Below are 26,059 nucleotides of genomic sequence, written 5' to 3' on the forward strand. Positions count from 1 at the left end.
CTACCTCCAAAATCCTTGCTCTCTCTACCATGCCATTCTTTCTCTGAGTCACCTACCTCAGGCTTATTGTGTTTCCAAACACGTCTTGTTATTTCTTTTTTTTTTTTTTTTTGAGACGGAGTCTCGCTCTGTCGCCCAGGCTGGAGTGCAGTGGCGCGATCTCGGCTCACTGCAAGCTCCGCCTCCCGGGTTCACGCCATTCTCCTGCCTCAGCCTCCCGAGTAGCTGGGACTACAGGCGCCCACAACCGCGCCCGGCTAATTTTTTGTATTTTTAGTAGAGACGGGGTTTCACCGTGGTCTCGATCTCCTGACCTTGTGATCCGCCCGCCTCGGCCTCCCAAAGTGCTGGGATTACAGGCGTGAGCCACCGCGCCCGGCACGTCTTGTTATTTCTTAGGGGGCTTAGCAGCTCTCCCTCTGGCTAAATGTGGAGCGAGTGATCAGATTCTTTAAAGTAATGAGATTTCTTTAAAGCAATAAACCTCTTCCAGGTTGTATTTCTTCTGTACTGTGGAACTCCAGGAATCCTAGAAGCTTCTTCAGGGGTAGAAATCTTATGGATTCTGGGTCTGAGATGAAATTGCGTGCTATTTGTGGCTTCTCACTTAAAAATAGCCTCATAGTGCTCATGGGGCACTTTAGTAACTCCAACATTTCCATCAGCCTCCACTCCCTAATGCCGAGACACTCAAGATAAACAAAGATCTGAGTAGTAAACGGCATGCTTCTGCTGCTGCCTCAGCCTACTCCCACAAACCTTTCCTGTATAGAAGTCCTAGAGCCACTACTGATAATGCATTTTATAGGAAGAATGCAAATAAAGAGTTCCATTGCTTTAAACGTTTGAAAACCACCATCCTAGTTGACGTGACGTTCAGGGGAAATACTTCTAAAGTGAGAAATTTTTATAATTCATCACATCTGTTCATCCCCTACTACTTTCATTGATTCTCCCAAACAACTTTGTAAGCTGGGGAGGGGTTTTTGCTGTTAAAGTTCGTGGAGACAGTATGAACTGGTAAACTGAAGCCCACTACTTGAAACCTGAAAAAAAGTCTATGCTTTTATATCTCTGGGTAATTTTATGATAACAAAAAGTAAATGAATTTAAGCTAAATGTCATTGTTCTATGTGTCCAGAGACATTTTACTATAAAGACCTAGTTAAATCTTGTATTGTCAGAGATTATTAAGTAACTGATAATTTTTCCTTTCTGAATCTTTTTCTAGTCAGTCTGGTAACCTGTTTCTTTAGCCCTCTTAAAAGGTACTGCATGCATTTGAGGAGAGACCATTTCAGGACCTATCCCATTTTAAATATGTAACAGGTTGTGCTTTTCTAGGAATTTGTGAAGTTTGTTGTAAAATACTTTATAGTTCTAGATATATGGAGGTTAATGCTTTATTCTGATTATTGTAAAGTTTTTTATTTACACATTTTCACAGGGTTTCATTTGGTAGACCTGATTTAATTTAAATGTGAAGTAATTGATTCCCTCCACAACCCTTCTTTGTCTTCAGTTTCATTTATTTCACTAACTGAAATAAATTTTTGTCTCATGAATTTCTCTGTTTTAAAAGCAACTAAGGAAACACATTTTAGGGGTTTACACTAGAATACTTTGCATCGTCAGTCTTCTGTTCTTTCCTTTCAAGTTGCCTAAACACAGCTGAGTTCATAAGACGAGCAAAGAAAACATGACAGTGCTGCCAAGTAGACAGGAAGCTGTAGTGGACCTAGTGAGCAGGGGAGGTTGAGCACACCCTCTGTCCAATCAGCTGTGAGTGCTGTTGCTATGTGCGCTCTTACTCTGCTGCCTTTGTGAAAAACCTTGCACGGAGGGAAGCGGAATCAGCACCCAACGCTGAACATTTGTTTTAACCGCTGCAGACATCTGGATCCCTCAGTTACTGATAGTATAGCTATTGATAGCCAGAAGGCAACTTCTTTTATACAAGGATTCCAGTATGGTTTTCAGTGGAAACAAAGGGCTTCACAGAGAAGGTGTGTAGTGAAGTGTTTTTAACGGCTTTATTTTTAAGCTTCCAATTTTCTGTAGCTGTTTACCAGTTGGTTGTGGTGCTTGTTTTGCATGGATTTTTAACAAATAGGTCTAGGAAAATTATCTCACTTTGAAAACCATTGAACTTAGAGAATTTTCTTTAGCTTCATATAGCCTGTTTTCTTTGAACAGCAGTACTGAAAAGATTATTAAAATGCTGAACTGAACAATGAATAGGAAGAAAAGAAACCAAATACAATGTGCTCACTTTAATGGGGAAAAAAATGTGATAGAAATGAGAAGACAAGGAAGAGAATGTGCATTAGCCAGAAGCATTAACTGTATATGGGGGCAGGAGGTGTTTTTTAAATTAAAGCTGTTAAGACAAACGTAGTTTAAATAAGCTGCCTATTTTTAATTGAATTCATGTTTCTGAATTTGACAAAGATTGTCAGAATTTAACTAAGTGAGATTTTTGACATAGTTTAAGTAATTGGTGTGCTAAAATCTTTTTGTAAAGCGTTTCTGAAAATCCTACCTCAAATTGTGCAATCTCTTAATTATTTAATCCATGGACTAGTTCTGTGCAGTTCAGGTAAAGCGTCATAATTCAACCGCAAAGTCAGCGTAGTGTTCTATTAAACATCCATATAGAAAACTGAAAAATAAAGGATTTTGAAGACAACATACAAGGTTAAGCTAGTATTTTAAAATTGAAGTAGACCTCCTAAATGTGATAATTGTATATCTGACTTAGTTAATACTTCAAATATAGTCGTCTTATTAAACTACACTAATATATGTGATAATTGAACAAAGTATAGGTTACCATTTGTTTATACAGGATCTGGAAAAATTGGTCTGTTCAACAGATTATAGGAAAGTTTTAAAGTGTTTTAATAAACAAAAGGTCTTTTTGTATCTTTCTCAAATACTGTGAAATTGAAGTTTACGTATGTGATTTAGCTAATGATTCTTTTAATTAAAGCAGAGCAGACTAATTAGCATATTGCCCATTTTACGAACAATCCGTATTGAGCTAATAACCAGTTTTTCCTTTGCTTTTTCGTTTTACGTGGCTAAGTGGCTTTTAATTCGCTCAGTGATGTATGTCTGATGAGTAAAGTTAGTATAAGCTCAGAGTTAATATTAGGGCTTTGTTATCTCTACAAACTATATAGTTTGGAATAGGATGGGTTTGTTGTTGTTCTTTTCAAAATATACCTGTCATTAGAAAGTCTTAACAATCAGTGTTAGCACTTCTGGTAAGGAGAGAAATTTCTTTTCTTTAAAAAGAACTCAAAATATATCCCATGCTTTTGTGCCTTTTGCTGATCTTTTTAACAATACTGTGTATATAATATTTGTATTAAAAAGATTTCTAATAATTGGTGAAAATTTACAAAATAGCCCTTAAAGATTAAAAAAGTGTTTTACATAGACCTATATGTGGCTGCAGTTTAAAAGACTGGCATTTCTTAGATTTTCAAGTTTGTAAGGTGCAGCCAAAAACTTGAATTTGAAAGAAGTTATAAAAATTATAGCAAAATAAAGTTATGTTATTTGGACTTGGTGGCCTCCACAATATAAAGCACTCACTTCAAGAAGAGCAGCTGTGTGTAGAGGGGTAGGGGTATGACAGGGAGTTTGGAGTGAGAGGCAGACACAGGCAGAGAGGACTCAAGTTTGTTAAATATGACTAACCACATGAAGGTCAATCTAGTAATTTTCATTTTTTGAGCTGTAACTCTCATCAATTACTAATTTTATTTTCTAATTATAGAACCATAGCAACGAAAATTTTGCTTAAATTGGTTTGCTACCCATTTTGTGTTGGTTTATTTCGTAAAAATTAATAGAGCCTCCAAGAGAAAGGCTATTTCTCATTCATATGCTGCAAAAGATGGGGGAACATGAAATTGTAAAAAAGTTGAGTGTGCTGCTGTGTCACACAGAGGCTTTGCCATTGTGTTCAGGAGGAATATTATTGGCAGAATTCCAGACATTATTCCTGGGCTTAGCACCTAAAAATGTTTTATATAGTGGAGCATCTGAAAGTTCCTATTCAGTAGCAGAACTTCAGGGTAATTGAGCTTTATAATCTGGTCAATTATAATAACACTGCTAGCATATTTCAATTTTTTTGTATTTGTCTATTATTTGACAATATAATTTTTATTGTCTTTGTCTATGTCATATTTTTAAATTGGCTATTGTGCTTATGGAAAAATACTTCAGTTCTCAAAAACAGTGATTTCTTTTTTGTTTTTGCCTCTTTATAAGGAATAGCAAATAGAAGTGCTACTATTTACTAGATGCAGTGATTGCTACAATTGGTTTTAAGTAAAACAGATTGTTTTTGATTATTTTGAAATCAGGCAATAATATATAAATGTTGTTTTGTTTACAGTTCTTTAAAACATCTGTAACGTAAAAACTCAGATTGGGAAGGGGTAACAATCTGAGTTTTTCTTTTTCTCTAAGTGTTCTGTGAAAATCTTTTGTTGCCGGGCACGGTGGCTCACGCCTGTAATCCCAGCACTTTGGGAGGCCGAGGCGGGCGGATCACGAGGTCAGGAGATCGAGACCATCCTGGCTAACACGGTGAAACCCCGTCTCTACTAAAAATACAAAAAATTAGCCAGGCGTGGTGGTGCATGCCTGTAATCCCAGCTACTCGGAGGCTGAGGCAGGAGAATAGCATGAACCCAGGAGGCGGAGCTTGCAGTGAGCCGTGATGGTGCCACTGCATTCCAGCCTGGGTGACAAAGCGAGACTCCGTCTCAAAAAAAAAAAAAAAGAAAAAATCTTTTGTTAAATCGTTCCTACTTCAGGTATTATCACAAATGTTTGATTTCTATATGTATGCCTTAAGTGCTATATGACACATGTTTTCCTTGAGTCTTCCTTGCTGAAATTTCATTACTTGTTCATAGTTTGAATCCAAGAAATACTCGCTTTTCATAGTCAGCAGGACCAAAAATTTGGTCTTGACAACTTTTTGTCAGGCATTTTCACATATCAACAGTGTTTTTGCATAAACTATATTGCTTTTGCAAGTATATAGTAAATCTTTTTTTTAATCTTCAGATGTTATAGTATCAAAAAATCAAAGACCTAAGTTTTAAAAATAAAATTGTTTGCAGTATTACTTGAATCTATTATATAATCCTTTGTGATGAGGCTCAGTTATAAAAGTGACAGCATGAGGACTATTGAGAAACTGGAAATATCTTTCTATTCTTTTCTTCACTGGATTCCTTGGTTTTACTCATTGAAAGGCTTCTGGACATCATAGGACTTGAAGAGAAGGTTTATAATAAGCCCAGGGATAGTAAAATTATAAATTTGAGGAAGTAGTCAAGATAATGTATAAAAAGTAATCAGCCCCTAAGGCTCATACACAGTTGGGCCTCAGATTTTGCTATAAGCTTCCTGTCATCTATAATATAATAGGGATACTATGTGAATCAGTTATGTGTATTCCTATTCCTTAACATTGCTAAATATTTACCATTAAAATTTATGTTGGTTTCTGTTTTCTTAATATTTTGAAGGTGTTTTGCTTTTTGAGGTTCAAATTTTGGGTGGTGGGTACAAACATACAGTCAGAAGAAACCAGTTCTATCATTCAACAATATGATAGGAAATTATAGTTAATATTTATTGTATATTTCAAAATACCTAGAACAGAAGAATTGTAATGTTCCCAGCACAAAGAAAATATAACTGTTTGAGTGATGGATATTCCAGTTACCCTGATTTGATCATTACGCATTGTATACGTGTGTTAAAATATCACGTGTACCCCCAAAAACACATACAACTATGGTATATCAATAAATAAAAAGGAAAAACAATTTTGGGTGGATTGCCTGTATAATTTATTATTTAGCTGTGTAATATTGGGCATAGTTTCACCTTCCGGGCCTTAGTATCCCCCTCAGTATCATGAGATGTTAGGATGATTTGGGGATTTAAATGAAAGAATGTGCGAAACTACTTAGACTCATTACTACTTATTAATTAGTTATTATAAAATGTGAGATTTTATTATAACTTTCCTTTTCTTTAAAATTATTGTACATTAGAAATGTGAATATGGTGAGTTTTCTCAGTGTTTTGAGAATTTTAAGCATAGTTTTTTAGACCTTTCCCTAAGATATACTTCTAGGTTTCTCAATTTCCTAAGATAACTTCATTAACTGGAAAGCCATGAAGATATGGGGATTGGGACAGAAAAAGAAGACAGGGTTCATGGGTAAGTGCATGGCTAAATATCTGAAGAAAGGTAATAGTCAATAGTGATAAGGAAAGAATGAGTAAAATGAGAAGAGACATAGAAGGCAAAAGAAACATTTGTTCTGTTTGTAGTGTTTTGATAACATATTAATACAGTTTGATTATTGTAGTGTTATTTTGTTTCTGTTGTGTGTGTATGTACACTCATGTGTGTGCTAACACCCCCAGATCTCCCCCACCCCTCTGACCCCCGCAAATGCTGAGCTGATTGACTAGACTTGCTAAATCCCTTGGTGATTTATTTACTGGGAAGTAACTTGTTTCTGACTTTTCTTTTGAATTCCTCAGCTAGAACTGAGCTAAAGGTGACATTGTAATTGCCTTCCATATTAATGACAAGGGACAAGCCAGCTGCCTGGAAGGCAGAAATTAAATATCACAGATATGAGTGTAATTGTCTTGAAATATTAAAATTTAAGACTAAAAATCTAATGGTGGTGTGAAAACTCAAACTTCAAAGCCAAAATGCTCTTTTTTCACTTTCATAATTACACAAAATTTCAACATTTTGCAACTGACCACAGTATTTTCGTTGCTTTGAGCTGACATATGTTATTTTGGGAGAGAGGTTTAATCTGGGTTCCATTCTACTTTTCATATTTTCATTAAGGGTAAAATTTTTGTGATTTTTTTTTTACGTAAATTTATTTAGCCCTCCAATTTGCTGGAAGGTGCAGGTTAGCTTATTGAAAGAGAACACACAAATATAAAACAAAACAAAAAGTATTTTCCAAGTATACTCCATTTTATCACTGTCATTGCGTCCAGTAATATTAACCAATCAGCTTCTGCATTGGGCCCAGAGACTACTTGCAATTGACAAAAGGGGAAGAGAACCCTTTTAGATATAGGTATCCTAATTTTAACTGACTACATTGTATTGGTGTATATGTTTTTGGGTAATGCATACTTACCTTAAATCACTTCTCTCAAAAATATCCATGTAGAAAAAGAATGATTGCTGTATGTCAGCATCTTCTGCTGATCCTTTTGAGAATCTGCTTAATGCTATTAACCCCCTTGCTAGGGGGAAAAACACATCTGTGTTTATGTGCACATAATTTTGTGGAAAATACCAAAGAGGATCATAAATTACCTTAGGTTAAGAAATATTTTAAAACAAAATTTGTTTATAGTCAGAGTATAAAAGCATTAATACTTAAAAATTGAGGCTTAAAACGAACTGGATGTGACTTTCAGAATATATATGCAAGCAAAGTGTCACATGGTTTTGGTTTTTTTTTCCACTTCAAGGGATATGGTAAAATGTTCCCATATGTGCTCCATACATTAGTACCCTTGTAGATGGGTATGCCCTGGACAGTACCCAGTATTCCTTCACTGACTCCTACATTCTAGATGGGCTTCTGATAGAAAACCTAGCACAAAAGGACCAGCCTGGAATGCGGTGTTCAGGTCTTCAAAACCTTCATGCCACATCTCTGAATTGTAGACTGAGATTAGAGAAGACCTAATGACATCTCCTTTGGCCTTAGGCTGCCACCTGGAATCTCTTCCAGAAATCATTCTGCATGAGGAATGACAGGTCCACTGCTGTGAATGTCACCCAGTTCTATCTTTGTTCAAGAGAATCAAGCAGAACTGATCTGTGTATGCCCAAGTTTCTCACCTCTTAATTGAAAAGATCTCTGTTTTCGTCCACTTTTTATTTCTCGAGGAGTTTTAGATTTCACACATACACACATTCAGTGGGAAATAGGATGTTGAGAGTACTAGAAGTAGGGGTCGTTCATATGGTTGGGAGAAGGAGGTTGAAAGGACAGAATGTATTTTGGGGGACCACCTATGTTGTAACCATTTTCCCATGAGGTAAAAATGTAAGACTAGGTTAAGTTTAAGGATAATTTTGGAAAGTTATGTGCCATTTATCTAGGATTAATGAAGCTGGGAAAAAATAAAAAAAACAGCATTAGAATAGTGGATCCTTGCCTTTTAAACACAGAATATTCCTATGAGAGTATAGGTAAATCTAGAATTTAGTTTTGAGAGACAGGAGTTTGTTTCCTTTTGTTACAATGTTTTCTCAGATCTTTGTCTCAGAGTTCTTTCTGTATGGGGTGTGGAGTGATAACAGCATATAATCAGGAATATTCCCACAAAGAATAGTGAAAAGGACAGTATTTTCTACTTGAGAGTCTTCAGGCCCTGAAACTATGATGAATTGTGTCTGATGGTTTACACAGAGCACGTAGAAATTAAATTGAATAGGATTAGTGCAGATAAGACAGAAATGAATTGAGGAAACCAGTAAGTTTTCTCGATAACACTGACTGGTTCTAAGTCATACATTTTAAATATCATACCCCCTGGGAGCTTTCTCTGATGTCCAAGATTGAGTTCCCTCCTAAATATTCCCATAGCACCTTGATCTACTCCTATTTTATTTGTTACTTACTTACTTATTTATTTATTTATTTATTTGAGATGGCGTCTTGCTTTGTCGCCCAGGCTGGAGTGCAGTGGCATAGCGTGATCTTGGCTCACTTCAGCCTCCGCCTCCCAGGTTCAAGCAATCCTACCACCTCAGCCTCCCAAGTTGCTGGGATTACAAGCATGTGCCACAATGCCCAGCTAATTTTTGTATTTTTGGTAGAGATGGGATTTCACCATGTTTGCCAGGCTGGCCTCAAACACCTGACCTCAAGTGATGCACCCGCCTCGGCCTCCCAGAGAGCTGGGATTACAGGCATGAGCCACTGCACCTGACCTCATTTATCACATCACCATGAATTAGGCTTATCTGTGCTCTCTCCATACGACTGCCCACTACTAGAAGGTAGCGACAGTAGCTTATTCTCCCATTGCCTCTGTAGAAGAGCTCAATCTCACTGACAGTTTTTAACACATAAATATCAAATACTCCTTTTTTCTACTCTTCTAGCCTTTCATATTACTTATAATTTAGTTTTTTTTGTATTGCTTGAGTTGCCCTCAACTGCTCACATAAGCATTCAATAGGTTGCTGTGATCAATCTGTAATCCATTTTTTTTTTTTTTTTTTTTTTTTTTTTTTTTAGACGGAGTCTCGCTCTGCCACCCAGGCTGGAGTGCAGTGGCCGGATCTCAGCTCACTGCAAGCTCCGCCTCCCGGGTTCACGCCATTCTCCTGCCTCAGCCTCCCAAGTAGCTGGGACTACAGGCGCCCGCCACCTCGCCCGGCTAGTTTTTTGTATTTTTTAGTAGAGACGGGGTTTCACCGTGTCAGCCAGGATGGTCTCGATCTCCTGACCTCGTGATCCGCCCGTCTCAGCCTCCCAAAGTGCTGGGATTACAGGCTTGAGCCACCGCGCCCGGCCTGTCTGTAATCCTTTAAATAACTGTTGAGGCCTATAAATTCTAGTAATCAATACAGAAATTAGAACTCAAAGTGTTCTCTACTTTTATTTTTTATTTTTGACAATTTTTGCCATTGATATAGAGATTTAGTGATTGCCTAATCACTTTAAACAAATATTTCCTTATCTCATTTAAGAGAATTACATTGATAAGATAGAAAAACAATTGGCAATTAAAATATGAAACCCAAGAGAAGAATAAAGTAATAGTTATCTGAGAAGGGTAACAATTAGCTTTCATCACTTTAACCAGAAATAAGCTGAAACTGAGAAGAAAACAGAATATGGTGAAACATTAAACATCCATTTGAGTGCCTACTTGTTCATGTCAAGCACTGTGCTAAGCAATAGTAAGAGAGTTGATCTTATTCTTATAAAGCTCAGATAATGACTTAATTTTATTTGTGCTAAATTCTAAGAAGGAAAAGTATAAGGTGTCACAGGCTCTTCTAACAATGATAAAAAGCCATGAAAGAGGGTAATGGGATCAGATGAGATGGATATAATGAAGAATTATGTATGTAAGCTGAAACAGAGATCATCTGATTGTTTCTTACCCTAATTTTTTAATCTGAAGAATTGGATGAAGAGGTAAAGTTAAATTTTTCCTCCATAAGAATAGAAATTATGTTAGAAAATGTAGGCCAGGCGCAGTGACTCATGACTGAAATCCCAGCACTTTGGGAGGCCGAGGTTGGAGGACTGCTTGAGGCCAGGAGTTCAAAACTGGCCTGGCAACATAGCAAGACCATATCTCCAAAACTTTAAAAAAAAAAAAAATGCCTTTCACAAGAGTAACAAACATCTAATTTTGAATAAACTTAACAGATGTATTCAGGAACTTTATAAATATTTTCAAACTCTACCAAATATTTTTAAAGACTTTCATAAATGACAAGATTTAAACCTTTAAAATACAGGGGTTTTTTGTTTGTTTGTTTGTTTGTTTGTTTGTTTGTTTGTTTTGAGACTGAGTCTCCGTCTGTCACCCAGGCTGGAGTGCAGTGGCGTGATCTCGGCTCACTGCAACTTCTGCCTCCCGGCTTCAAGTGATGCTCCTGCCTCAGCCTCCTGAGAAGCTGGGATTACAGGTGCGCACCACCACACCTGGCTAATTTTTGTATTTTCAGTAGAGACAGCGTTTTACCATGTTGGTCAAGCTGTTCTCGAACTCCTGACCTTGTGATCCACCTGCCTCGGCCTCCCAAAGTGCTGGGATTACAGGCATGAGCCACTCACCGCGCATGGCTAAAATACAGTTTTTGAAAAGTTAGTTCCAAAAAAAAAAAAAAAAGTTCAAGGCCAGGTACTGTGGCTTACACCTGGTAACTCCAGCACTTTGTGAGGCAAGAGGATCACTTGAGCCCAGGAGTTCAAGACCAGTCTGGGCAACATAGTAAGATGCTGTCTCTACAAAAAGAAAAAAAACAAAAACAAAAACAGCCAGGTGTGGTGGTGCACGCCTGTAGTCCCAGCTACTCAGGAGGCTGAGGTGGGAGGATCCCTTGAGTACAGGAGTTCAAAGCTTCAGTGAGCTATGATTGTGCCACTGTACTCCAGCCTGGGCTACAGAGCAAGATGCTGGGTCAATTTTTTTAAAAAAGTTCAAGTGTTTTTTGAGTCACTAGCTGTAGTTTTTGGGAACAACCATTAAATCTGAAGATTGGAAAAGCAGAAAGCATGTTAAGAGAGTTAGAATATTCTCCTAATGCACAAAGTATGAATCACTTTCTGACCACAGAGTTTTTCCATGGTACGTCTTTATAAGGCCTGCTATGAGGGGAATTGTGGAAACAGGAGGAATTCTAGTGATTTAGTGGAATACAGAGGGTGGGGCATCTTGAGGCGGTCCTGGGAGAGAATGAGTTTGGCAGGTGTGATGGGAGCATATAAGGGAGTGATGGAAGGTGAGGTTAAAAAAGTTAGATAGGACTATGTGTGGAGGCTCACATCTGTAATCCCAGCAGTTTGGGAGGCCAAGGCGGGAAGATTGTTTGAGCCCAGGAGTTTGAGGTTACAGTGAGCTATGATCAAACTAAACTGTAGCCTGGGCGAGAGTGTGAGACCTTGTCACAAAAAAATAAATATGATCTTTTTTCACCTGTCTGTCATTACCCCCCTTTATGCATCTAATGTCTGGCCTGTCTGGGAATGGGTGAGGAGTCAGATATGGGAGGTTGCTGAAATAGCAGTCGGACTTTAACATTGATGGCTTATTGGGAATAAGTGAAAGAGAGGAGGCATAAGTGATTCTAAGATTTCAAGTCACAAAAAGCAAAACAGCTATAGTTGGAACAAGCTTTGTACTCTGACAAACACCCCCATGATTATTTTTAGTTTGTGGCAGGCTAAATGTAACAGTTAGTCTGTGCTTGTGGCCAGACTGATACTAACAATAAATGGGATTGTAATATTTTGTAATTTCAAAATTTGGCTTAAGTAGAATTAGATAATTGGAAGTGGAAGGGGCCATCTAGTTTCACATACCTTCATTTTACATGCTAGTTTGCTGAGGCTCACAGAGTTTAATTGGCTTTTCCCAAAGTTCTCAGGTCTAGTTTATTACGAAGATAAAATTAAAATCCAGGTCTTCTGGCTTCTAGTGTAGCAATTTTCATACTTTTTGCAAGTTGCTTCGTATTATTTTCATTTGATTTTTGTTTTATCGAGAGATCTGTGAATTTCAGGATATATTACAACTGTAAATGCTGATCTTTAAGATCTGTTATTTAGCTATCAAAATCTAGGGGAAAGATCCAAGTTAAATATGGAATTTAAACAGATTGGCAAATTTATCTTCTAAACAGATGATTTCAGAATAACACAAAATAAGTAATTGCTTGATCATAATAGCTGTGCTTAGTTGACTACAGTTCTCATTGTGTGAGAAGCGGCTGAACTAAAACCAGTTTAATCTGGCTCTGAGAAATATTCTATACTTGGCTACCTGAAATTAATGATAATAACCACAGAATCATCCAATAAAACATTAATTAAAATATTACTTTAGTGTTAAATCCCACTACTTGATTGTTATCTTTATCAAACGATACTGCCTTTGGCAGAGTTACTATTTCAAAGAGGAATCAGAGCAATATGAAACTTACTTTGTGGGGAAAAAAATCAGAAAATGTGTTGTTTCTGTTCTTACCAACCTTATAACAAGGTGCTATCTTTACAACTTCCATTTACAATTAAATTATAATTTTCCGTCTCAAATAATTGATCTTCCTGTATTTGCACAGAGAGTAATGAATGAATTCAGTCATACAAACAGTTACAAGAGTGGCATTGCCTGCCTCCTTCAACTGGTTTAATGACTGAAGGAACTGGTGGGTATTCTTTCTTGATGTGATTACATCATCTCATTTTCTTTTTGGCAAGCTATCATTCTCATACACTTCTGGTCCATCACCCCCTTTTTTAGAACTGACAATTTTCTACTTTCACGGAACGTGGTCTCTACCCTCCCATCATTGCTCCTTCAAATGATAGATAAGCTTCTCTTGGGCTGATCAAGATGGGAGCAGTGGAAAGGAAGAGAAAGACCCCATAGCACTGTAGGTGGGCTCTTGGTTACTATTCACACAGAGAGTGAAGTCAAACAACTTTCAGCTCAGTGCCTTTTGGCAACCTTTCTCATAAAATATCCAGTGTTGAATCATCCCATTGTTTACAATACAGGTTTACTTTAACCAATCTTTATTTTTGATGGAAATATTTTTACTTTGATTAATGTACAAACTGACTAGAAATATGTAAGCATAAGTTACGAATACAGTTCTTATAAACAGCTGTACCTGTAGCTGTTTAATTTTTTCTTCAAATAAGAGGTTTGTGATAAATGGTTTCATTCTCCAAGACTGGATATCTTTTCAAAAGATGCTTAAAAGGACTGCAATAAACATGGTAGTACAGGTATCTCTTTGACATACTGATTTCATTTCCTTTGAATATATATTCAATAATGGGATGCTGGATCATATGGTAGTTCTATTTTTAATTTTTTGATGAGCCTTCATAGTGTTTTCCATAATGGCTATACTATTTGATCATTATACAATGTATAAATGCATTGAAACATCACACTGTTACCCCATAAATATGTATAATTATGTCAGTTATAAATAAAAATTTAAAAGAAGCTGAAAATCATTCAAATAGTTTACTCACTTTGTTTTCAGATCTAGTAGTATATATTGCATTTAAATCAAAATCTGATAAAACTGATAATTTTAGGATAATCATATTTAGTTTATTTTAAAATGTACATAGTCTACATATTAAATCTCTGATGTAAGATTGCTGCTTTTTTTTTTGTTTTTTGAGACTGAGTCTTGCTCTGTTGCCCAGGCTGGAGTTCAGTGGCAGGATCTCAGCTCACTTCAACCTCCACCTCCCAGGTTCAGGTGATTGTCATGCCTCAGCCTCCCAAGTAGCTGGGGTTACAGGTGCCCGCCACCACACCCGGCTAATTTGTGTATTTTTAGTAGAGATGGGTTTTCACCATGTTGGCCAGGCTCTTCTCGAACTCCTAACATCAGCCTCCCAAAGTGCTGGGATTACAGGTGTGAGCCACCTCACCTGGCCCACACTATAGTTTAATTGGAAGCTTTTTTGTTAGTAAAAGATAAAAGAGTAATGTCTTAAAATTGACACTTTAGATTTGATTAGTTAGTTAACAATAGTAATTATGCATGAATGACTGTTACGTATATGATGGGCCTATTCCTGGAAGTACAGTGTGATGGTTAATACGTGGGCTTTGGGCAAGTATCTTAACTTTTACTGTATTCTAAGTATTTTGTGAAGATTAAATAAGAAAAAATATTCATCGTCTAGGCATGGTGGCTCACACCTGTAATCCCAACACTTTAGAAAGCTGAGGCTGGCGGATCACGAGATCAGGTGTTCAAGACCAGCCTGGCCAACATGGCGAAACCCCATCTCTACTAAAAATACCACACACAAAAAAAATTAGCTGGGTGTGGTGGCGGGTGCCTGTAATCCCAGCTACTTGGGAGGCTGAGGCAGGAGAACCCCTTGAACCCAGAAGGCGGAGGTTGTAGTAAGCCGAGATTATGCCATTGCACTCCAGCCTGGGCCACAAGACCAAGACTCTGTCTCAAAAAAGTAAATAAATATTCATCACAGAATCTGGCATATAGTAAGAGCCTAAGAAGTGTTAGCCATTATGATAACATTATAACAGTGTTAAAACTGCATGATTGATCCACAGTTACAAACCAGAGAGCAGTTACCAGCAGTCTTCGATGTAAATGAAATAATTCAGCTGTCTTTTCAGCTATTTTCTATAGATAAGACCTTTTATAAACAGAAACCTGACTGGCACTAAATTGCTATTTCCCAGACTATTGTATTTATAGAATGCTAAAATCTGTCATTGTACAATATATTATACTACTCATTAGAGACTCTTATTCTGGCATATCTCTAAAATATAGAAACCTGATACAAATATTCAGTAGTCTAGTCCAGGGAAATTTTGTCCAAGAAACCCAGCACCAGAGGTTATATGAGAAACAAGGTTATTGTCAGTAGACTTTGAGAATGTCAGTTACTGTGAGAACTGTGCTTCCCTTAACCACTTAACAGTTTTTTTGCTTGTAGCACAAGTTCAGGAACAGATGATATTACAGAATTAGCACTTATCCCTTCTAGTAACTAATCTAGTCTGATTTTCAGGCCCTGAAGACTTGTAAATATATTCATACTTATCAGATAGTAAAATACTTAATATAAAAGATAAACTTTTAATTTAAGCCTATTTGGGTGGACATCTTTTTTTTTTTTTTTGGGGGGGGGGGACAAAAAAGACTCATCTGAGCTTTGATACTTTTCTTTTTTTGCTTGAAGTCACTTTCAAGTCGCTTTCTCCAGTAATTTTTGGTTTTTTTCCTTCATAATCTATGCTTCCCAAGGGAGGCTTCTTAAATACAATTTTAGAATAAGTGAATAGATTATTTTTATTTCTTAAAACTGTGCAAAATAAGTATATGTTTTTCTGGCCTTTATAGAAGGTAATTTTTTAAAATTAGTAATAAGATTTGTTTTTAGAATAGTTTTATGTTCACAGCAAAACTCTGAAGAACTTTCCCATATATCCTCTGTCTCCACATGCACACAACCTTCCCGTTGAACTGATAACCACTCACCCCAGTGGTACTTTTTTTTTTTTTTTTTTTTTTTTGAGGCAGAGTCTCACTCACTCTGTCACCTAGGCTGGAGTGCAGTGGTGCGATCTTGGCTCACTGCAACTTCCGCCTCCCGGGTTCAAGTGATTCCCCTTCCTCCACCTCCCAAGTAGCTGGGATTACAGGTGCTCACCACCACGCTCAGCTAATTTTTGTATTTTTTGTAGAGTTGGGGTTTCACCATGTTGGCCAGGCTGGTCTCAAACTCTTGACCTCAGGTGATCTGCCCGTCTCAGCCTCCCAAAGTGCTGGGAGCCACCGTGCCCGACCCACAGTGGTACTCTTTTTTAACACCATCACCCAGAGTTTACATTAGGGTTTACTCTTGGTAAATAGGATATGTATTTTTTCTGGCATGTTATAGAAGATAGGTATTTTTAAATGTATGGCTGTATCTTAAATAAGAAATAATTTGAAAAATGGCATATTCTTCAGCAAACAAGTTTGTTGCTTTAACATTTCTTCGGCACTCATGGTTCATTCTAAATTAAGTGAAAAATAAAATTTCCTTGAGAAATTTATATCACATGCTATTCATCAAACCAAGATAACCTTATAAACCTTCTCAACCTGATAAAGAACATCTTTGAAAATCTATACCTAATATACTTCAGTGGTGAAATATTGAATATTTTCTTACTGAGATCAGAAAGAAGACACTCAAGCTGCTTTTATACCACATTGTATAGCTAGCCATTACAATAAGGCAAGAAAAAGAAGTAGAAACATAAAGACTGGAAAGAAGTAACATTACATTACAGTGATATGATTGTTTATGTAGAAAATCCTAATATTCAGGATACAGGAGTGACTGGGAGAGCTTCCTTCTTATAGGAAGTCACTGGTTATTAGCTGTAATAGCAATACTATAATAATAAATGTCTGCCTGAGAGAGTAAGGGAGGCTTCACCTCTGTTTCTACTAAGTGGCTTTTAAACTGCTTTAAAAAGTGTGAGAGTTTGGGCTCTTATTAGTATATAGTGGGGTCCATTATGGAGATTTAATCCAATATAATCATATTTACATTTTATAGAATTCTAACAAGAGAGGTAAAGATGGGTAAGAGACGAGATGCAGAGAGACCAATGAAAGAGATGATGGCCTTAGTAGCATTGGCAGTGAGGACTAAACTTGACTAAACTTGGCTAGAGCTATTAGGAGGTACAATTTATAAGACCCAATTACTAAGTTTTTGGCTCGGGTGATTGAGCATGGATAATGGTAAATAGGAAGCTTCAGAGGAGGGGCAAATTTGGGGTTGGGAGAGCAGGGGTAGGAGTACAAAATGATGTTGGACTTCATGAATGCTACGTATATGTATCATTTTCCTTTTCCCTTTATTCCTCATTCTTTTTGTCTTAATTTTCTCCCTTTTTCTCCTGTCCCCCAACTTGACTTCACCATGCCATAGAACAGAAGATTTTTTTTTCTCTTTTGGGGTAAGATTGATAATTCAGTGTTTGATATACTTCACTTCTAATCATCATAACAATTAAAGCCATAGGACTTTGATGTTTAACAGCAAACAAAAATGATAAATACATGTAGCATTCACGAAGTCCAACATTTCCTACTCCTACCCCTGCTCTCCCAATCCCAAATTTATTCTTCCTCTTAAGTTTCCGTTAGTAAGGTGGTTGGATAGTTACTGTAATTGCTGGGAATTCAAGGTACCATTTCTCCAAATGAGTGCCAACCAGAAGTACATACACACAATAATTGGTAGTAGAATACAGTACCACACTATTAATCTGAGCATGCATCCCCAGATTCCCCAAGTGTAAGACTTCTGGAAACCCCAGTTTATTCCTGGTACTTTAACTCCCTCTTTATTAACTGAGAACACCTGGCTCTAGGTGCAGGCCCCACCATGCCTCATCCAGGAATCTAGAGCTAAAGGCAAGACCACTTCCCCTGAGTTTCAGGAAGGAACAGGAAAACTCCCTCTTTATTAACTGAGAACACCTGGCTCTAGGTGCAGGCCCCATCATACCTTATCCAGGAATCTAGAGCTAAGGGCAAGACTACTTCCCCTGAGTTTCAGGAAGGAACAGGAAATATGGAGTCAAATTCCTGGCTTTTATTTAGCCTTGGTATATTAATCAGCTCAGGCTGCCGTAACAAAATACAATAGACTGGGTAACTTAAACAACAGAATTTTATTTTATCATAGTTCTGGAGTTTGGGAAGCCAAAGAGCAAGATGCCAGCTGATTTTATTCTGGTGAAGCACTCTTACTGGCTTGCTCGCATGGCCTTTATGTGAGCCTTCATCTTTTAAGAGAATATAAAGAACATAATATTCCTTTGTATTCTCAGTTGCACGGGATTAGGACCCTGTTGGTATAACCCCATTTAATCTTAATTACCTCCTAAAAGCCCTGTCTCCAAGTACAATCCCCTTGAGGGTTAGGGCTTCAACATATGAATTTTGGAAGGGACACAGTTTAGCCCATAGCACTTGGTAACCTCATTTCAGAGTTAAAGGTGGTGCAATGACTATCAAAATCACCAGTCATTTAGTTTCCAAATATTTTGAGATTTTCCAGATATCTCTTTTTGATTTCTAATTTAATTCCATTGTGGTTGGAAAACACTTTATGATTTAAATCCTTATTTTTATTTATTTTTTTCTTTTTTATTTATTTATTTATTTTTGAGATAGATTCTCACTCTGTCACCCAGGCTGGAATGCAGTGGTACGATTTCGGCTCACTGCAACCTCCCCTGCCCCCAGAGTTCAAGCGATTCTCCTGCCTCAGCCTCTTGAGTAGCTGGGATTACAGGCGCCTGCCACCGCACCCGGCTAATTTTTGTATTTTTAGTGGAGATGGAGTTTCACCATCTTGACCAGGCTGATCTTGAGCTCCTGACCTCGTGATCTACCTGCCTTGGCCTCCAAAGTGCTGGGATTACAGGCATGAGCCACTGTGCCCGGCCGATTTTAATTCTCACTGTGTTGCCCAGGCAGAAGTGCAGAGGCACAGTCGTAGCTCACTGCAGCTGCATACTCTCAGGCCCAAGCTGTGGTCCCACCTCGGCCTCCCAAGTAGCTGGGACTGCAGGCTCACATCACTGGCTAATTTTGTGTGTGTGTGTGTGTGAGCCTGGCTAATTGTGTGTGTGTGTGTGTATGTGTGTGTGTGTGTGTGTGTGTGTAGAGACAGGTATTGCATTTTGTTGTCCAGGTTGTTCTTGAACTCCTGAGCTCAAGTGATCCTCCCACTTCAGCCTTCCAAAGTGCTGACATTACAGGTGTGAGCCACTGTACCTCATCTAAATTCTTTTGAATTTATTGAGACTTGTTTCATGTCCCAGAATATGATCTATCATGGTAAATGTTTTGTGTGCATCTGGTAAGAATCTACATTCTGCTTTTGATGGTGGAGTGTTTTATAAGTGTCAAGTTTTCTATATTTTTAGTGATACTTTGTTAATTGTTCTATTGATTATTATTGAAACAGGGTATGTTGAAATCTCCAAATAAAATTGTGGGTGTTTCTATTTTTCCCTACAGTTCTGTTGGTGTTTGCTTCATATATTTTGAAGCTATGTTGTTAGGTGCATAAATGTTTAGGGCTGTTACACACTCTTGGTGATTGGCTTTTTTATCATTATGAAATAGACCTTATCACTAGCAATATCACTTTTTTCTGAAATCGATTTAATCTGATATTAATATAACCACTCCAGCTTTCTTTTGATTAGTGTTAGCATGGTATATATTTTTTTAACACTTAACTTTTAACCTATTATTTCTTTATATTCAAAATTGACATCTGGCCGGCCACCGTGGCTCACACCTATAATCCCAGCACTTTGGGAGGCCAAGACGAGCGAATCACCTGATGTCAGGAGTTCGAGAGCAGCCTGACCAACATGGTGAAACCCTGTCTCTACCAAAAATAAAATAATTAGCTAGGTGTGGTGGCATGTGCCTGTAATCCCAGCTACTCAGGAGCCTGAGGCAGGAGAATTGCTTGAACCCGGGAGGCAGAGGTTGCAGTGAGCCAAGATCATGCCACTGCACTCCAGCCTGGGCAACAGAGCAAGACTCTGTCTCAAAAAAAAAAAAAAAAAAAGAAAAGAAAGAAAGATAGAAAAAGAAAGAAAAATTGACATCTTGTAAGTAGCATATAGTTGTGTCTGGCTTTTAAAAAAAAAAATCTAATCTCACAACCTCTGCCTTTTAATAAGATGCTTATACCATTCACATTTAAGGTGATTGTTGATATAGATGGGCTTAAATCCACTATCTTACAATTTTATTTGTCCCATCTTTCTTTGTGCCTTTTTCTCTCTTTTTCTTTTTTACTCACTTTGTTGCCCAGGCTGGAGTGCAGTGGTGCAATCTTGGCTAGCGAGTCTCCTGCCTCAGACTCCCAAGTAGCTGGGATTACAGGCTTACGCCACTATGCCTGACTAATTTTTGTATTTTTAGTAGAGACAGTTTCAACATGTTGGCCAGGCTGGTCTCGAACTCCTGACCTCAAGTGATCTGCCCGGCCTGGCCTCCCAAAGTGGTGGGATTACAGGCGTGAACCACTGTGCCTGGCCCCTTTTTCACTCTTTTTCTGAGCTCTTTGGATTTTTTTTAAATTCTATTTTATCTCATTTGTTAACTTCTTAGTTATACCTCTTGGGTTTTGTTTTGTTTCTTACTACTAGTTACTTTAGGGTGCACATTATTTTTAACTTGTTATAGGCTACCTCCACGCAATAATATGCCACTTTGTGTATAGTGTAAGAACTTTCCATTTCACTTTCTTTGGGCCTTTATGCTATCGTTACGCATTTTATATCTAGACTGTTATAAATCCCACAATGCATTATGATTATTTTTCCTTTAAATAATTATATTTAAAAGTGATTTTAAAACTTAGAAAAAATTATATTTACCTACATGATTTTGTGATTTCCAGTGCTCTTTGTGTAGATAATGTTATTTTCCTTCTGTCAGAAGAACTTCCTTGATAGTGCGGGTCTGCTGATAGTGATTTTTTTTCGGTGTTTTGATGTCTAAAAAGGTATTCTGCTTTGTTTTTCTAAATCTAATTGATGGGATTTTTTTCTTTCACTGCTCTCCATTTCTCTGGAGCTTGCTTTCTGTGTGCTAGTCTCTCCTCTTCAGTGCTTTAACTGCTTAGAACCTTCCCTTCTCATTCTTTTGCCATCAATTTAGGGAGACTGCTGGCCTCTGTGTGGCTTTCCCAGTGCTTCAGTCTGGAAACTTGCTCCAGACAGTAAGGTGGGGCAGTTGTTGGGCTCACCCGTTTATTTCCCCATCTGGGATAACAGTCCTGTCCTGTCTGCTGGTCAATGTCTGAAAACAGTTCTTTTATGTATTTTGAGTGGTTTAAAGTGTGAGAATAAATTAGATCTGTTACTCTGTCCTGGCTGAAAACAGCCCAGTGATTTTCACAGTCAGTTAGCCACCCCACCAGCCTTGTGGAAAAATTCATAAAAGGAGTGAATATAGAAATCAGGTTTTCCCTCCAGCCTATCACCTAGTAGGAAGATAAGGCTTATGGTAAAGTCCTGTCCTCTCTATGTATACAGGCCCAACCTGAATAAAGAGAAAAGGTTCCCTTCTCCCCTAACACATATCATTCCCATTTCATAAATGAAGAAATGAACTAACATGCCTGAACTTGCTCAGATTGAACTTACTGGATCTTACTCCCTTCTTTGTAAAATTGAATTCTACAGTAAATGTTTTACTTACCACAGTTACAAAATAGTTATTAAAGGACAATTTTATTTTCAAATCTTTTGTATGAATTTTAGTTATCACTTCTCCTTGGCCATCAGTTATGTTACATATAATCCCATTTCATTTCTTAAGGGGGGAAGATTTTATGCTTCATGACATTCCTTGAATAAAATATATTATGAATGAAATACTTCATGAAATCAGTAGTTTCTTAATTTATATTCTGGTCCTTTATATAAAAGCTTTGCTAAGAATATCTTCTGACTGTATGGAGCAGTAGGTTTATAGTCAGTTTTAAAATAAATACTTGTCAGCTACACTGGGCTTGCTATTTAAAGGTCAAATATTAACTGAAAACTAATCTAATAATTCCTATCATAGCAAAGTGTGCCAAAAATCAAAGGGCAGAGTTTTTTTTCCCCATAAATTTCTCAGGGGCAAGAATTATTATTTCACCTTTCCCAGAGTTACTCGGTATTTGGATTTATGCCTACTTGATCAAAAAAGCCTATTCTTTTCTCCTAGTTATGCTACAGTGTCTCACCATCACAGTTCCATAGAAAAGTATCAGATTTCAATATTTCAGGTATAAGATTAGTTATAATTTTGGAATCTTATTTAACCCTTAGTAAAATTAACCTTTATGGTGTTATTAAACAAACAGAAGAAATTATTATAAGCAACATGGTTCTCAAGCAATAGATCATCTCTTACTAGAGAAATAAGGATTAAGAGAACTACTTGCTTAAGTTGTAGTCAATATTTTATGCTCACTAAATTGAGGCACTGTAACTTTTGAACAGTATCATGAACTAAAATTCAGATGAAATTAGTCTTTTCCACTTTAAGATGTTTTTAGTCAATGGGTATACAGCTACCTTCCTATAATGAAGGGAAAATTATTTAAGAAATACTGTCTGGTCAGGTGCAATGTATTCCCAGCACTGTCAGCCTATACCTGTAATCCCAGCACTTTGGGAGGCTGAAGATAAAGGATCACTTGAGGCCAAGAGTTTGAGACCAACCTGGGCAACATAGCAAGGCTCCTGTCTTCTACAGAAAAGTTTAAAAAAATAGCTGGGCATGATGGCACATTCCTGTAGTCCTTTCTACTTGGGAGGCTGAGGTAGGAGGATCGCTTGAGTCTAGGAGTTTGAGGTTACAATGGGCTATGATTGTTCTACTGCACTGCAGCCTAGGCAACAGAGCAAGACTCTGTCTCCAAAAAAAAGAAAAACAAAAAGAAAATACCATCATTCTTGGCTAGGTGTAGTATTGATTTATATAGCTAGCTTCCTCATAATGTAGAATTAATCACTTCCACAAATATTTCTGAGTGCCTATCATGTACCAGTCATAGTTTCCGGATGTTAGATCTGTGTTAGTCAGCAGAACAGACCAAAATCTCTGCCCCTGTGGAATTTACAGAAAGCAGATGGGTAATAACCATATTAAATAAGTAAATAATAACAGTTTGTAAAAAGGATTCACTTGCCAATAGAATTGATTTAAATTCTGCCACAAACAAGGAAGTCCATGACTTCTAGAGAACTACATTACACAATGCAGGTAATGCCCCAGTGAAACAAGTGATAATTGTACAACTTTATGATGGAATAGCTCTATTGCATATTTACTGACATTTATCCCCAAAGTAAATATTATGCTCATGTAAAAGTAAAGGACTGCCTATTCAATTTCAAAACACATTTTGGACTATGCAATTTATTGGGTCAGCATTGTGTTTTAGAACATTTTAGTTATCTGAGCTGCCAACAAGGAAATCTAACTTTTTGTCTGTAGCTTTCAGTTTGGGTGTTCAATTTGAGATATGTTGCTTGCTTTAAAACTTGTTTCTTACATTAAAAAATATAAAATGCTTTCTAGAAATTATATATATATGGCAAACTAATTTACCATAACACACAGGCTTAGGTGTTTGTCTTATTACTTGGATTTATCAGCTTTGTATCCTATGGAAAGTTAAACAATATTATAAGTTGAATATTATCTTTTTTCCCTTTATACCATAATTCTTCACCTTAATATTTTCATCAACTCATAAAATCTTAAAGTTGGAAGTTTTTTTTAAGAAGTGGCGTACTTCAGGCCGGGCGCGGTGGCTCAAGCCTGTAATTCCAGCACTTTGGGAGGCCGAGACGGGCGGATCACTAGGTCAGGAGATCGAGACCATCCTGGCTAATACAGTGAAACCCCGTCTCTACTAAAAAAAAAAAAAAATACAAAAAACTAGCCGGGCGAGATGACGGGCGCCTGTAGTCCCAGCTACTCGGGAGGCTGAGGCAGGAGAATGGCGTGAACCCGGGAGGCGGAGCTTGCAGTGAGCTGAGATCCAGCCACTGTACTCCAGCCCGGGCGACAGGGAGAGACTCCGTCTCAAAAAAAAAAAAAAAAAAAAAAAAAAAAGAAGTGGTGTACTTCGATGGTTAAAGAAACGTGGAACAAAAGAGTTAATAGGGAGAATGTGGACCTCATGAAATCCAGCACAGTGATTATTTTTCACTAACTAGTACTGCCTTATAAACAGTGAGACCTTGGCAAGAGTGAGATGTTGTGCAGAATTCCCAGACTTCAGTTTTCCATATACATGCTGAAATTTTAAAAACAGGTTTATTTTGTCATACGTGAGACAATGTAAATTTTTTAAAATTATGAAGCATATCATACCTACAAAGGTCTTCGTTTTGATTTCAATTCTTAGTTACTTATCCTTCTAGTCTTTTCTGTTTTTTTATTTTTTAATTTTTTTAGACAGAGTCTTGCTCTGTTGCCCAGGCTGGAATGCAGTGGCGCAATCTCAGCTCACTGCAACCTCTGCCTTCCGGGTTTAAGCGATTCTCCTGCCTCAGCCTCTCGAGTAGCCAGGATTAGAGGTGCCCGCCACCAAACCCAGGTAATTTTTTTATTTTTGGTAGAGACAGGGTTTCACCATGTTGGCCAGGCTGGTCTCGAACTCCTGATCTCATGATCGCCCGCCTCAGCCTCCCAAAGTGCTGGGATTACAGGCATGAGCCGCCATGCCTGGCTTTTTTTTTTTTTTTTAACTACCCTTACCTCCACTGAGGCTTTTAGGGCATGAAAGGATTCTGTATGATACTATCATGGTGGATACATGTCATTAACATTTTTCCAAACCCAGAAAATATATGACATCCTGAGTGAACCCCAACATAAACTATGGACTTTGAGTGATTATGATGTGTCAGTGTAGGTTCATCAAGTGTAACAAATGTACCACTCTTTTGGGGTTGTTCATAATGGAGGAGGCCATACAGGTGTTGGGGAGCGGGTGTAATCTCTGTACTTGCCACTCAGTTTTGCTGTAAACTTAAAACTGCTCTTAAAACGTCTTTATATGACCTCTAACATGATACTGAATTTTTTTAAAAACCTTTAGTTAAAAGCAAACCAAAAAAACCCTTACCAATGACTTACGTTTGAATTGTTAAACAGCCAGGAAGGGAATGTGGACAGCACTTACAGATTGAAGACTTTCTATAATTAAGAATTTGAATTGGCGAGGGGAAGACGTTTGTTATGGCAGCCAATTTTAGTTTTCTGGGAAGAGAATGGCCTTTCAGGATTGTATAAAGGAGGAGATTTACCTTCCTTAGCTTCAGATTTTTGTGGTCTAGAAAATATATTTGTTAACAATTGAGTGAAAAATTAAGTAGTTGCATGAAATAGTTTGAAATTTATTTAATGAAGTCATCAATTGTACTATTATTGAAATAGAGTTTTGTGTTATACTTTCATAGCAATTTAAGTAGTTAAAATTATTTTAATGGAAGATACATAAAAACTAATCACATGACATTCATTTCTTTGTCATGTAAGCTTTTAATCTATTCATAATATCATTTGAGGAGTTTAAATAACATTAAAATATGCCTTTTTAAAAGTTTTGCTGTATCTAGGATAGTGTTTTTCAAAAACGATATCACACTGTAGTTGTTAAATTACTGTAGTAAATAGTTATGGTAACAAATTCAGATTGACAAGTAATTACTGTTTTACGTTTTACAGTATTTACAAAAGTGAGAAAGGTATTAGTACCCATTTTATTACTTAGCTGTAATTGACTTAGAGAACGTCACAGAAAATCAGTGTGGCCTGAGTTCTGAGTACACAGCCCTGGCATGGCTCATATCAGAGGAGCATCTTCTGTGTTTCCAGAATTCTCTTAGGTTCTTTTTAAGTCTTTTGTCTAGAAATACTTGGATTTTAACGTTACTTAGATTCGTTGTTCCAAGAAGCTCAAAGAGCTTTATAAAATACTATTAATCTTAAAATATCTAAAAATCATTGAGTGAATATTTTATATTGATTTTGTTCATAATCATCTTAAGAGTGTGTGTGGGCCTGATAGAATGTCTGCAGACATGAAGAACAGCATTAGATATATCTAAGAGACATTTTAGAGCACTGGAAAGAATTAAATTCCAAATT

The 26,059-nt window shown here is 37.3% G+C and overlaps 1 protein-coding gene and 1 long non-coding RNA gene across 13 annotated transcripts in view; one reads left to right on the plus strand and one right to left on the minus strand.

Annotated features, from left to right (window-relative positions):
- The window catches only part of ATOSA (atos homolog A), a 133,965-nt gene that overhangs the window by 57,380 nt on the left and 50,526 nt on the right, over positions 1-26,059 (plus strand). Inside the window, exon 1 of one of the 12 annotated variants that reach the window (XR_011606043.1) lies at positions 350-2,006. The exons of 9 other annotated variants lie outside the window; for them this stretch is intronic. Coding sequence is in view for 2 of the 3 variants with exons in the window: in XM_011755455.3 (XP_011753757.1) it covers positions 1,970-2,006 (37 nt within the window). In the remaining variant the exon portion in view is untranslated. Of the gene's footprint in view, positions 1-349; positions 2,007-26,059 lie in introns of those variants that run through there. 2 more of the 12 variants (XM_011755455.3, XM_011755402.3) reach the window with 2 other exon arrangements.
- The window catches only part of LOC139355425 (uncharacterized), a 50,228-nt gene that overhangs the window by 6,361 nt on the left and 17,808 nt on the right, over positions 1-26,059 (minus strand). Inside the window, exons 4-5 of the long non-coding RNA XR_011606045.1 lie at positions 12,150-12,336; positions 2,543-2,662 (exon numbers count right to left, since the gene is read on the minus strand). This is a non-coding gene — a long non-coding RNA (uncharacterized lncRNA). The remainder of the gene's footprint in view (positions 1-2,542; positions 2,663-12,149; positions 12,337-26,059) is intronic.

This window comes from Macaca nemestrina, chromosome 7 (genome assembly GCF_043159975.1).
Source record: "Macaca nemestrina isolate mMacNem1 chromosome 7, mMacNem.hap1, whole genome shotgun sequence".
In the NCBI taxonomy this organism is placed as follows: domain Eukaryota; kingdom Metazoa; phylum Chordata; class Mammalia; order Primates; family Cercopithecidae; genus Macaca; species Macaca nemestrina.